The 13591-nt window shown below is 51.5% G+C and overlaps 1 protein-coding gene across 2 annotated transcripts; it reads right to left on the bottom strand.

Annotated features, from left to right (window-relative positions):
• Positions 1-409: 409 nt before the first annotated feature.
• Kcna2 (potassium voltage-gated channel subfamily A member 2) lies at positions 410-5417 on the bottom strand. Of its 2 annotated transcripts, none has more exons than XM_070006263.1 (3): positions 5310-5417; positions 3362-3718; positions 410-2926 (listed from the first exon to the last, which is right to left on the bottom strand). In XM_070006263.1, the coding sequence occupies exon 3, from the start codon at positions 2782-2784 to the stop codon at positions 1285-1287; it is 1500 nt and encodes a 499-aa protein (XP_069862364.1). In that variant the 5' UTR covers positions 2785-2926; positions 3362-3718; positions 5310-5417; the 3' UTR covers positions 410-1284. The 2 variants fall into 2 exon arrangements, with proteins under 2 accessions (XP_069862364.1, XP_069862366.1); XM_070006265.1 differs by lacking the exon at positions 5310-5417 and adding an exon at positions 4248-4393.
• Positions 5418-13591: the final 8174 nt, after the last annotated feature.

Here is a 13591-nt window from a genome sequence, read left to right on the forward strand (position 1 = left end):
TTCCCTGTTCCCTCTCCTGGCTTTGCAGAGGTCTGTCTCTCATTGAAATAACAGAGTTGGGTAGGCTGAAGGGCTGGAAATTTTGGTTCCCCATTGCAAACAGTCTAGTTTATTTACTTGTAATGGAGGGCTTTTTGCCTTCTGATGGGAAAAAACAAACCAACAAATCCTAGTTAGATACCATCCAAGGCTATTAATACTCTAAGTATGAATACTGTGTAGGCTACTAAGAAAATAGGTTAGCTCCTGTGATTTAAATATCCAGTTTTCATGCAATGGACACCCATGCAGCTCTGGCATCACTGGTAAATTTTACTGCAGTGTCAGCGTGGCTGGGCCACATCGTTAGGAAAGCAGACATCTCTAAACTCTAATGTAAACGAAGAGATTAGACATGGTTTTTTTGTGGGGTGTGTGTGTGTGTGTGTGTGTGTGTGTGTGTGTGTGTGTGTGTGTGTGTGTGTGTGTGTGTGTGTGTGTGTGTGTGTGTGTGTGTGTGACCCTGAAGCCTGCAAAAATATGGTGACAACCGAAACTGAGAAGTCCCCTGATTGGGAGCTTCTCCTCACAGCCAAAGGGAATGAATGTGAAAATTTGACAACTCCTATTCGGTCATACTAACTAATTGTCCTTCCCCTAGGATTCCCTCACATCAACACTGCAGAGGGGGGAAAAAAGCAGAATGCAGCATTTTCTGTTATGAAACCCAGGCCTCCAGAGCATCTACTTGGCAACTGTAACTCACAAACCCCAGCCTGTGACACAGAGAGTAATTCCAACACACAGGACTGTGTGTTCTTTTCGATGCAAAAAAAAAGAAGAAGAAGAAATGGAGTGAGGAATGACCTTTTGAATAATCATCCGAGCTTTCAAGTTAAGCCCTCATGGTGTTCCTCTGTGGTGGGGCAGGTGGGCTAAGTAGGGGACGAGAGGAGGCCGTCTCCTGGGTGTTGGGTGAATTTAATTAGAAAGGATGAGTGGTGCTGATAGGGTGGGTTATACATAGGAAATGAGGTTACCTGATGTATCTTTCTGAAATCCTAGCTCCATAAGGTGACCCTCGTCTTTGGAAACCCCTAAGCCAGTGATAAAGATTTGCATGAAAGCCATGATAGATATTCTGGGTTCTAAATCAAAAATCTTAAGATCAAAAGTTACTTGCACGACTATTGCTTTCCATGCAGAACCAGATGTACACTGTAGAACACACTGACTACAATGCAGGCTATTATGCAACATCTGCATTAGTCCCATGGAGCCGTGAATTATGATAATAGGTTTCAATCAGACATCGGTTAACATTTTGGTAATATTCACATAGTTTGTGTTAGCCAAGGTACAGTTGGCCGTCTTTAAGTTCTCCTCTCTAAAGTCCTCGTTACTGTTGTTTACTCCCTCCTGGATCTCCATGTAATCAGACTTACTTATGGTAGAGGCACTTCTACTTTTCTTTAGGTCAGGGGAAGATGGGATCTTTGGACAGCTTGTCACTTGCAAGTACTGAGCCTGCTCCTCTCCCTCTGTCTCCCGGTGGTAGAAGTAGTTGAAATTAGACACAATGACAGGGACTGGTAAGGCAATGGTTAACACACCTGCAATTGCACATAGGGAACCCACTATCTTTCCCCCAATGGTAGTTGGAACCATGTCTCCATAGCCTACGGTTGTCATGGAGACGACTGCCCACCAGAAGGCATCCGGGATGCTGGGGAACTGGGATTCTCTCTCATCAGCTTCTGCAAAATAGACAGCACTAGAGAAAAGGATGACCCCGATGAAGAGGAAGAAGATGAGAAGGCCCAATTCTCTCATGCTGGCTTTCAGGGTCTGACCTAGAATCTGGAGACCTTTGGAGTGTCTGGACAACTTGAAAATCCTAAAGACTCTTACCAGCCGGATGACACGAAGGATGGCCAGTGACATGGCCTGCTGGCCCTGCTGAGCATCCTCTGGCTTCTCAGCCAGCTCTGTCCCCAGGGTGATGAAGTAGGGGATGATGGCCACAATGTCAATGATGTTCATGATGTTGGTGAAGAAGCCAGCTTTGCTGGGACAGGCAAAGAACCTTACCAAAAATTCAAAGGAGAACCAGATGATGCAGAGAGTCTCTACAATGAAGAAGGGGTCAGTGAAGGAGGTGGACTGCTGGTACCCGATGGTACTGTTGGAGTAGGTGTGGAAGGTCACCCCACCACCGTGCATGTCTTCATTCTCATCCCGGAAGATAGGCAAGGTTTCCAGACAGAAGCTGACGATTGAGATCAGAATCACCATGACAGACACAATGGCTATAATCCTGGCAGGCCCTGAGCTCTCAGGGTATTCAAAGAGAAGCCACACCTGTCTCTGAAACTCATTTTCAGGCAGAGGACGCTCTTCCTCCTTGATGTAGCCTTCATCCTCCCGAAACATCTCCATTGCTTCTTCTCCTAACTCATAGAACCGGATTTCTTCAGAGAATATATCTAAGGGCACATTCACAGGTCGCCTCAACCGGCCCCCAGATTGGTAGTAGTACAAAATAGCATCAAAGCTAGGGCGGTTGCGATCGAAAAAGTACTCATTTCGGAGGGGATCAAAGTACCGCATCCGCTTCTTGGGGTCTCCTAAGAGGGTCTCTGGAAACTGGGCTAAAGTCTTTAGCTGGGTCTCAAACCGCAGCCCTGAGATGTTGATCACCACCCTCTCACAGCACTCGTGGTCTGCCTCTGGGTCATAGGTGTCTTGTGGGTGCCCAGGGAGGGCAGCAGCCTCATCCGCTGGGTCTCCGGTGGCCACCGTCATAATTAGGACTGAGAGTAGCGCCTGTCACTACGCCTTGCAGATGCCTGGTGGCAAAAGGGCTCAGGGTGCTGCTAACGGCCCCAGGAAACACAGCAGCATTGGACCGCACTCCTGCAGGAGGGCCCTGGAAGCTCTCTGAAGGCTGGAGAGACAGAGGCAGTTGGGGACATGAGACCACTAGGCATTGGACACCAGCAGCTTGACCTAGCCTATTGTTTGCTGCCTCCTCTCTCAACCAAGAGTTCAGAAACAAGATGATCACTATGTCTCCTACCAATACTAGAAGCAGAATTTCTTTTTACCTTGTAACTTGTCTGGGAACCTTTGAGGAACAAGGAGCAATCTCTCAAGGAAGCTGTGGGATGCCCTGTATGGGGGTGGTGGTGTACAGAATCCTCTGCACCACAAAGCATCCTGGGGCTGAGCCCTATCCTAAGAGGTGAGAAAGGAACCCTGTTCAGGTACTAGCTACCATCTTGGGGCTATCTGTATCCTGGGAGGTGTGGCACTCATACTGAGATCTTGGGAACACCATTCTAGTGACTACATCCCACTGTTATTAAACAATATGATTTACCTGGCCAGGCGTGAACCTGACGCTCTCTTCTTGTAGAGCTGACCAGATGTTGTGGGAATCCTAGACACAAACACAGCCAGCTCAGTTCCCCATCCCGGTCTTCTCACTTGAGCTAGAAATAATGGTGAGTCATTCTGGGCAGGAGGGCACGCTGCAGGTCCTGGAGGTGAGCTCTAGGGCTGGCCTGGGCTGGAGGGGACCAGGGTGGGGGGGAGGCCTGTAACTGGGGCATACGGGACTTGAGAACACAGCAGCAGCGCTGGGATCTGGAGCTTTTCTTTGGAAGGAAGAAGGCAAGATGCACAGCTCAGCAAAAGCTGGAGTCCTCCTGGCTGTCCTCAGGAGGTGTGACGTTGCCTGGAAAATACAGCAGCAAGGTAGAACCAAGGTTTTCAGGCAGCTGATGCCAACATTGAGCAGGGCTCTGACAGCCCCCTGCACTAAGCACACAAACCCTCAGGCCCAGCCTCCATTCTGGTGCTGGTGACTGAGAACCAACCCGGGCCAGCCCCTTCTGGACAGGCTATTTTTTTTTTGTTGTTTTGTTTTTAAATTGGCACCAGCTTCAGTCACTTTCTGTCCCAGGGACAAGCCTTTGGCTGGGCTGTCTTCTCCGGGGGCTAAAAGAGATCCTCTCCTCCTGGCTCCCATCAGGAGGGACTCTGGGCCAAGCAATCCCCACCCCCACCCAGACACGCACCTCCCTCCCGGGCGGAGGGCTGCCCTCTGCGCAGCTCTGACCCCGGCAGCGGTTCCGGGGGCACCGCGGCCCCCAGCCTCCCCACACCCCGAAGCACTCGTTCAGCGCTCATCTAGGGAGACCCCGCACACGAAACAAGGTCTTCCCAGCAGCAAGCCCAGGTGGCGGCGGCGTGGCTGAACTTACTCTCCCTCCGGGATCCCGGGGCTCACCCTGTGAGCCGGGTGGCACTGGAGCCAGGTCTCCTCATGAGAAAATCCCTGACATCTCCCAGGCAGGGCGCGCAGCGCCAATGCCCAGCCGGCCTGGCTGCGAGGCAGCTTGGTGGTAGCCAGAGGGGGAGCCTGGGAGGAAGCTGGCTTCCGGGCTGGCCCCCTGCCGACCCGATCGGGCCGGGGTGGGGTGGGGTGGGCACGGGTGCGGAGGGGTCGCGGCCGGGTCCCCATCGCCCCGGGCTCCGGCCGGGATTCCGCCGCGCGCGCTCCCGCCCCGCGCCGCGCCGCGCAGCAGACCCTCGGGCTGGCCGCGGGCGAGCGCGCCGCCGCCGCCTTAACTCCTTCCTGCCCGCCCCGGTCCGCCCGCGCTGCGGGCCTCAGGGCAGCTGAGCTCTCCAGGCTCGCGGGGTGCCGCGTGAGAGACCCCCGGCACCCCCCCGAGGCACCCGGAAAAGACACCAGGAGCCCGAGCTCGGGGTGTGTGTGTATGCGCGGGGAGGGGGAGCAGATGATGCTAGATTTTTCTGCTCCGGATCTACGACTTCTCCTAAAGCGCTCGGTTGGGGGGGACGGGGGGGGGTGCTCCAGGGCATGGGGAGCAGTGAAGCCTCCTTTTTAAATTAAATTCCCATCAGGAAAGGCGAAGCCTGGCCGACCCCTGGGACCCCCCGGGTCGCCGGGGATCCCGGCTATTTATCAGACCCGGTGCCGCCTACCTCCACGCTCCCCACCGCCCCGCGCCCCCCGCCCCGCACTCCCGAGCCCATCTCCTGAACTCTGCCTCTGCCCGAGCAAGCGTCCCCGCACCCCCTGAGCACGCGTGGGTCCCCCCCACCCTGCGGGCAGACAGCGGGGGTCCGCACCCTCCAGCTTTGCCTGCAACTCAGCCCCAGCCCGCAGCGCTGCCAGGCTGCGCCTGCCGGTGCCCCGCAGCCCCTCCGGGCGGGCACGATCACCAGCCGCGGGGGGTCTGGAGACGGGGGGGTGGGGGGACAGCGTGCTCAGCTCCTCACCCCGATCCTCCCTGATTTACCCTTCTGGATGGGCACCCGAAGCCTCCATGTTCCTGGGCGCCGAGCGGTGCTCTGCAGAACCGCAGCTGCCGGCGGTGATGGTGGCGGCGGCGTGGTGCGGGCGGCCAGCCGGGAGCCGGCTCTGCAGTCCCGCGGGCGGCGCGTACGGAGCGCCCGGCCGCCGCCCCGCAGCCGCACCGCGCCGCACCGCGCCACGCAGCGCCGCACCTGGCCCGGCAGCGAACTCGAATTAAAGGGACCAGCAGGGGTCAGAACTCGCGAGGTGCCCGGCTCGCCGCCACCACCACCACCGAGCTGCCGGCCAGATTGGTGGACCCCCTATCCTTGGCACCCCATTCCTTTGCAGAGACTATATGGAGAATCGCGTGCCGAGCTCGTATGGATGCTGCCCGGGGGCCCCCGGAGCGAAGAACAGGGCAGAAGTTGAGGTGCGTTCAGTAGAGACTCCTGCCAAAATAATGAAGTAGAGTAAGATTAAAAAAAAAATCCATAGCCACTACCCCAGGCCCAAGGCGGGGTCCAGCCCCGGGGGAGCCATGCTGCTATTCTTGCAAGGTTGCCCAGGCCGGCGGAACCCCTTCCCCCCACTCCCAGCTCTTTCTTGCCCCCTGCTAGCTCTGCACATACCGTCCTCTTACCTAACCAAGATTGGGATCCGGCAGGTGCAGGCCTGGTGGCAGCCTGGCACAAACTTACTGCTGTGTCTGACCCCACCAGAAGGAGCCGCAGGAACAGCCTGCCTGACTCCCTCCTTCCCTCCAGTCCCCAGGGGCCCGGGAGAGAGAAGGCTGAGGGACCTGTGGTTGTCCTTGGGAAGGGCAAAGCTCCTCACCAAATCGGCCGCGGGCCCTCTCACAGACCTGACTACACTAGCAGGCCCAGGGCTTCATCTGAAATGGAAAAATGCAGCTCCCAATACCCTTTTCCTCCCTCCCACCCCCACCCCCGTGGTGGTGCTGGTACTAGAGCCTGAACTCAGGGCCTGGGTGCTGGGCGCTGTACCTCACCCTCTCTGCACTTAACTCGGGGAACTTTACCACTTGAGCCGCACCTCCACTTTCAGCTTTTTGGCGGTTCATTAGACCTAAGAGTTGGCTTCAGATCTTGTTCCTCAGATCTCAGCCTCCTGAGCCACCAACACTCAGCTTTGTCCTTTGCTTTGGGGAGAATGTGTGTAGGGCTTAGATGGGAGAGCCTAGTTTGTTTTTGAAAGCCTTACAGCCCCCCCCTTGCTATTTCTGTTCTCTCTGTCCTTGCCAGAATCAGGGGGGTTCTAAGTAGTGGCTCATTGCAATCGAATGGCACTAGACAACAAGAGAACGCTGCTTTCACAAGGGCTCCTGCTCAGAGAACCCTCACTCCATACTGTGTCTCCTGACGCGAGGGCTGGAGTCTGGAGGATGCAGGTTCTATGGGATTCTGCCAATGGCGTGGTGTAAGATTGGGAAGCTATCCAGAGCTGCAGGGTGTGGTCTAGGAGGGTAGTTTCCTCTCTGAACTAAGAAGATGATTGACACAGGCTGCCTTGAAGATGACTATTAATGTCCCAGCCAGAGCCTGGCTTGAGTGCTTTGGAGACAGCCAGACCCACTCAGACTTACTCTGTCACTTACTAGGTGAGTTAATTTACTATTAAATGAGGCTGAGGGTTAAATTGCATGGAAAATGTTTAGCACCCAACAGACACTCAATGATCTCCCCACCCCTGCTTTTTAACCTATGTGAATCTCCCTTTGTAACTCCTACCTTCCAACTTAGTTTCTATATATGCCAGTCACCTTCTTGGTTGGCCTAGTCTGTTTCCCACCTGTCTGTTCTGAACTCTCAGCCATTCCCAGTTTCCTCTCCCAACTATCCTCCAGAATCTCACTCTGCACTCTTTCTAGAAGATTCTGACCACACTGAGGACTTCTGTTTCTTCTACTCACCACACTTAGGTGTCATGTCCACTGAAGTTGGACAATCTTATCTGTTGGGTTGTGTCTATTTATTTATTTATTTTTTTTGCTTGCTTTGTTCAAACAAGATATTGACAGGAGAAAAAAAAAAGCCCCTGAAGGAGAACTAATAATGTTTCTAATTGGTGACCTGTGCTTACTGTGTGGCCAGATGCTGGGCTAAGCACTTCTGCTCCAGTGCAACATTTGATCCCCACCCTGTGACGTGCTGGCTGCGCCAGTACCATTTCATAAAAGGAAGCAGGGGCAGGAGAGGGGAGGTAACTTGCCCAGGTAAACAAGTAGCGCTTTAGGATTTGAATCAGGTCTCTGTGCCTCTTAATGGTGTGCTCCCTTCATCCCACAGCACCCTTGTCATGTGGGAAGTGCAGCCCCATAATTTCATTTCTCTCTTTGCGATTTGTTTTCCTCTGACTCCCATTATGATCTCCTCCCTTTTCCTCTCCCCTTTAAAGTCTGATCTATGTATGAATAACAATAGAAAAAAACCAACTTAAGAAGATTGGACAAGGAGGAGGAGGAAGAGGAAGAGGAGGAGGAGGAGGAGGAAGAGGAGGAGGAAGAAGAGGAGACACAACCATAATATCATTTTTAGGAATGTACGTACCTTTTTTGGTACCTTGGTTAGGCAAGACAAGAAATGGTAATTAAATGCTAAGAAAAAGAACATGGCCCAATTCCATGTTGACACTTGCTAACTGCCAGAACTTGAGCAAGTTTTGAAACTCCTTGAGTTTCTTAATTCACCCAATAGGAGAGCAAAGCTATTTCCTTAGGTAGGAAGGATGAAATGTATGACAGGGAGCTGACGGCCAACTAGCTTTATGATCAACTATAGTTGCAGGAGGGGCAACTGAGGGGCAGGAGAGGGGAGCACTCAGCTCTGAGCCAGGAAGCCTATACAACTCTCTTCTCTTCCTGGCGTAACCACCACCTCTGCTTGATTACCTCCTAGTGGCTCACTCTCCTGTGTATGATGGCTGGTGGATGAGTAGGACTGGGGAACATGAAACTGACAACAATACTCTGTAGGTTATCTGAGGTGGTACCTTCAGCCAGCCAGAGGAGTTACTGTGTCTATTTTATAGATAAAGATACTGATCTGGGTAATTTAGCTACTTGATTGGGACCAAGCTCAAGATCATAGGCCTCTTCATAAGTCATGGTGCCATTCTTCTAGCTGTGTGCCGGGCCTCTGGGCTCATCAGATCTTGAAGAACCTTAGGGCAGAGCCACCTGGCTTTGTGGGGAGTCTCATCTCATTAGAAGGAGGTTGGCCTGGAGATTACACTTATAATCCTAGTTACTCTAGAAGCTAAGATCTAAGGAGTGTGGTTCAAAGCCAGCCTAGCAGGAGAGTCTGAGAGGTATGTCCATATTTTTTTTTTTACCAACCAAAAAGATGAAGGCAGAGCTGTGGCTCAAGTGGTAGAGTGCCAGCCTTGAGCAAAAAAGCTAAGGGACAGTTCCTAGGCCCTGAGTTTTTCTCTTTGGGGATTTATTTTCCTCTGACTCCTATAACAATCCCAACAAGAGGTGTACACATACACATGCACATGTACATGTATGTGCACACACATACACACATGGATGGTGGCAGTGCTGGTATTGGATGTTAACTATTCATACATGAACCAGGGATTTGAGGTCATGATATAAAGTTCTGGGCCCCACGTCTCTGCTCTATTGGGGCTCCAGGAGCAGTTCCATGAATGCTTCTCACATCTGCATTGGCTTCAGACCAAAGCCACTCAGCCTGGCCAGGTTGGGGGCGGTGTGGGGAGGGGGATGGTGGGAGGCACAAATCAGAGCATCTGGTTAGAGCTGCCTTCCAGGTTTCAGTGTTAGCATGCTGTGAGCTGTATGACCCAAGAACATTTCACTTGGCTTCTCTGTGGCTCCTATGCACACAACCTCCCATAAGGCAAATACTGGACCAATAGAAGAATGCATTCGGGACTGGCTGCAGAGAGTGGTCGTCCTTCACACAGTAGCCTATGGCGACTGTGGCAGGCACTACTACTGTGTGGCCATCTCATGGTCTGCTCTCTGGACAAGGCAGTAGAGTGGCTGGATCCCAGCAGTGAGTGTCAGCAGATCTAGGGCCTCATTTCAGCCTGCCATGCGTTGACTCTGTTGTTTTCAATGGTGCATTTTCACAGAGTGGCTGGAACATAAAACAGAAGGTATTACCCTTATGCCAACAGGAGGTGTCAATCTGAGCCCATCCTCATCTCTGCTGGAAATGGAAATCGGTGGTCTAGAGTGAGTTGTTATGACAGATTCCTCGGCCTCCTTCCCCAGGGGCACCTGTGATGTCAATTCATTCATTGTCTTCTGGCTTTTCTGACTCAACCCTTAATGTGGTGGCCCAAGCAGCTGCCCCAGGTGGCAAGATGTGTCCCTCAGATGGACAGTGAGCCATCAGGCACTGAGCTGTTAGTGGCTTTCATCAGTATGGCGTCTCAGTCACTACTTATAGCTGTAACTGCTCTGTCCAGCTAGGGCAAATTGAACCCAGGAATGAAGATTTCTTGACCCACTCGGTGGGCCTGGGTTCTAGGCAGCTGAGTCACTTCCTGGCTTGGCCAGATTTGGCTCCCCGACTCCTCTGTGGCCTGCCTAGGCTCACTTCTCTTTCCTTCTTCATACCATCATTCCCACAGCTATCAAACCAGACAGCTAGGAGCTTTCCTTCCTCCTCCTCCATCTGATAGACCCAGTTCACACCCAGCTCACCTACTAACTCCCTCCCACTCCCCCTTCCTCCTTTGCTACCCTGGTCCAAACACCAGGGGTACAGGATCTAGGCTTTTTTGGCCCAGAAGCCAACAAGGTCTCTTGCCTTCCAACTAGCTCTCCTCCACCTCTTCTCCTCATAGATGCTATGCTAATCTTTCTAAAATGCAAATTAGGTCATCTCACTTCTTAACTCCTATTGACTCCCTATGGCTCCGATCAACCTAAACCAGTCAGGTTAGACTGATCCGAGGCTGGTTCCTGTCTCTGTGGCCTGCCACTCATTTTCCACCAGTGTGGAGCTTTTACCTTTTTGAGTCTCAGATTCCAAACTCTCAAAGGGGAATCATCCTTTCCAATACTTGCTCCAAGGACTAAAGGAGACTACATACTCAAACTGTTTGTCTCAGCAGGAAAGGGTCAAGAAGTGTGAATCTCCAGAGGCTCCAGCTCTTCCTGCTTTGGCTCCAGCATTCACCCATCCAGAATTCTCCATTCTCCTTCTGGTCATCCAGTGACTTCGGACACTCAACTCATACCACGTCTTCCAGGAAACCTTTCTGGAACTTGCTGTGGTTTCCACCCACTAACTTTAAGTATGACATACAAGCTAGTCACGCTCAATCTTAAGGAGATTGTCTCTACCTCACGTCGTCCTCTGCTTAGTGGTATCCTAGGGGCAAGGCCAAGTCTCTTCTGGCCATGCACTGTCTGGTTGAGGCCTGGCACAGAGGCAGTGTTTGTGAACCAGCCAACTCTGTTAAATGCTTGGATGCTGTTTTGTCTCCCAGCCTCGCTGCCTCCCCTTCCTTTATTCCATACTTACTCTTTTGTTTGCTCACTCTAGCTTCAGAATAGACGCACAGGGAGGTTGCCAGAGAACAACTGGACCACTGCTGCTGTGCTCCAAGAGTACAGCTGCTGATCTGAGCCAATTGTTAGTCTAAATTCCATCCTTCTCCTCTCCTCTCCACTATCATTGGCTAATAGAAAATCCAAGACTACAATCGACCAATGAGATGTTACTTGAGATTATGGGAGGGTCTTGGCTTGCCAGTATCAATCCCAACTCTGCAACTACCCAGATAATCTTAGGATAGTCACTTCTGCTTGGGTCTCAGTTTCCTCACCTGTAAAATGGGAAATCTGGGTTACAGATCACACCGATGGCCCTTTCTTGTTTGATGACTGGTTCTGCTTTACCTGGCCAAGAAATGAAAGCCCCAGGCAGGTAATGGACATCCCTCACTTAGTTCCTACAATTGTCCTTAGTCCTCCAACCATAACTGTTGTACTGAAAGACATTGAAGCTCAGGAAAATCAAGCTCAAGGTCACATGGTCCTATTAAGGAACCAAAATGGGATTTGAGCCCAGACTTCCCAGCCCCAGGTCAGCAGTTCCCCATTGCAATTCACTTCCTGTTCAAAAGGGGGAGGAAGGCCTGGAGATGCCAGATTACTGTAAAACAAGCCCTGTAAAATATTCAAAGCAGGGCAAACCTGATGCTTGGAGCATATTAATGCTGTCCTCAGAGTCCAAGGCAGGTGGTCACAAGGGAGATACAGGGAGTGTTCAGTTCTGAGGCCTCATGGGAGCAAATGCACTTTCTTTGCAGAGAGGAGTGTGGGCCGAAGAACAAGGGCTAGATCTTGTGTATGTCTGGTGGACTAAGGAATCCAGGATCCTTTGAGGCCAGGGTGGGGCCTGTCTGACTTCCACTTGCTTCTGCTGTCCCTACCCAGAAGGAAGAGCTAGCTGGATGAGAGGCTGCGTATAAAGGTGGCAGATGACAAGGGCACACTTACTGCGTGGAAAGGCCCCTCGTGTGTGTGGACTGGCGGCATGGTTTGTTCAGGGAAATCTGATCCAGGGTCTGGAGTGACTCAGCCTCTCTGGTGAGTCTGAAGTAGAGAGAGGGGAAGGGCAGATGGAGGAGGAGGCTCAGAGGTTTTGACAACTTCTCTGGTGTTGCAGAACCAAGATGCAACTGGAAAAATGAAAAGAAGCTTATTTGGGAGTGAAAGAGAGCATAGGGGCACAAGAGGCAGCTAGAAAAAGGTGGGAGGAGGAAGAGGGTTTGGAGGCCTTCTGCTTTTTCTCCTTGCTCCAAACCAGGAGGCATTGGGGCACCTGATTTTAGCCTCAAAGTCCAGCATCATCTCATAGCGCCACCAAGTGTCCACATGGGAGAGATGCAATGACATTCCAAAGAAGCAGCAATCCCATTGACCATAGGGCAAAGAACCAAGGTAAGGCAGAAAAAGAGAACGTGGAATTTCCTCTTGCCTTGGGGATGTGGTGCAGGACTCACCATGGGTCTCTGGGCCTTTCATGCCCCAAAAGATTTCTCCTCTAAATTCTGGACTCTCCCACCTGGTTTATTGGGTCATGGTCAAGGTCATGGCTGCCAGATCAGTACGGTGTAGCTTTGGGCTGGAAGTCAGACTGTCACTAGATGAGGAGCGAAGGTGGTCCCTCTTAACATTTATTAAATTTTCACTCCCAGCTGACACTGTGCCACCAGAGCCATATCTCCAGTCAAGCCTTATTAATTTTAATTTCCCAGTCTCTTCATCTGTCTCAAGATGGTAGAGTCCTTTTACAGCACACTAGAAATGACTTCTCTTCTAGCATCACTTTCTCCAAAACCTATTAGCTTTCAGGAAAATCAGCAGAAATGATTTCTCTAAGAAAGGCAGGGCCCCAGAGTTAGATCATAAAGAAAGTCACACGGCTCCTAAGAAAACACAATGGAAACTGGAAACCGGGTTTAAATGCCCCTCTTCTCCCCAGGCTTATGAGAGTACTATTTACATTACTATTGGGCAGATAAAGAAAAGCTTCATGAGGTAAAGAAACTTGCCTGTGGCCACACAGCTAGGAATCAAGGGCAAAAGGCTGGCACTGAACCTTGGTTTATCTGGCTAAGGAGCCCCAGCTCTAACCTGGTCTCTGAGTCCAGCCTTAAGAGGAACTCATACACAGAAACTAGAAAATTCACTGCAGATCCATCCCTAGGAGTCTGGATAGGGAAGCAGGGCTGTCCACAAGTGACTGTACCCCAAAGCGGAATGAATTACGCTTAAACTGAGGAAAAGAAAATACAAAGGTGTGCCTCTGAAAGGGAAGCCTCTACTAAGGAACTTTCGAGATGAAAGAGCATAGGCCAGGTTTGGCGCTCAGATGGTACTAGCAAGTCAGAGGCCCTCAATTCTATCCATAATGGCAGGGTAAAGGTGGAACAGAATGTCCAAAGGAGGTGGAGGTGAGAGTTTGCTCGTGTGTGTGTGTGTGTGTGTGTGTGTGTGTGTGTGTGTGTGTGTGTGTTGATGATGATGATGATGATGATGCTTCACTATGATGCCCAGACTTGTCCTGAAATTGTGGCTTGAAGAGATCCTCTTACCTCACCTGAGTAGCTGCATATAGGAACACCTATCAGCACCTGACTCAGGGTTTGTGTATTTTCATTGAAAAATTCATGCCTTGATGATTGAAATCATCCATCCATCCATTCATTCACTGCCTGAAGAAAGGCTGTCTAGAACAGTCTGTCCTGTAGGAACCCATCACCCTATTCTGA

This window comes from Dipodomys merriami, unplaced genomic scaffold (genome assembly GCF_024711535.1).
Source record: "Dipodomys merriami isolate MVZ:Mamm:240054 unplaced genomic scaffold, mDipMer1.0.p SCAF_7, whole genome shotgun sequence".
Classification (NCBI taxonomy): Eukaryota; Metazoa; Chordata; class Mammalia; order Rodentia; family Heteromyidae; genus Dipodomys; species Dipodomys merriami.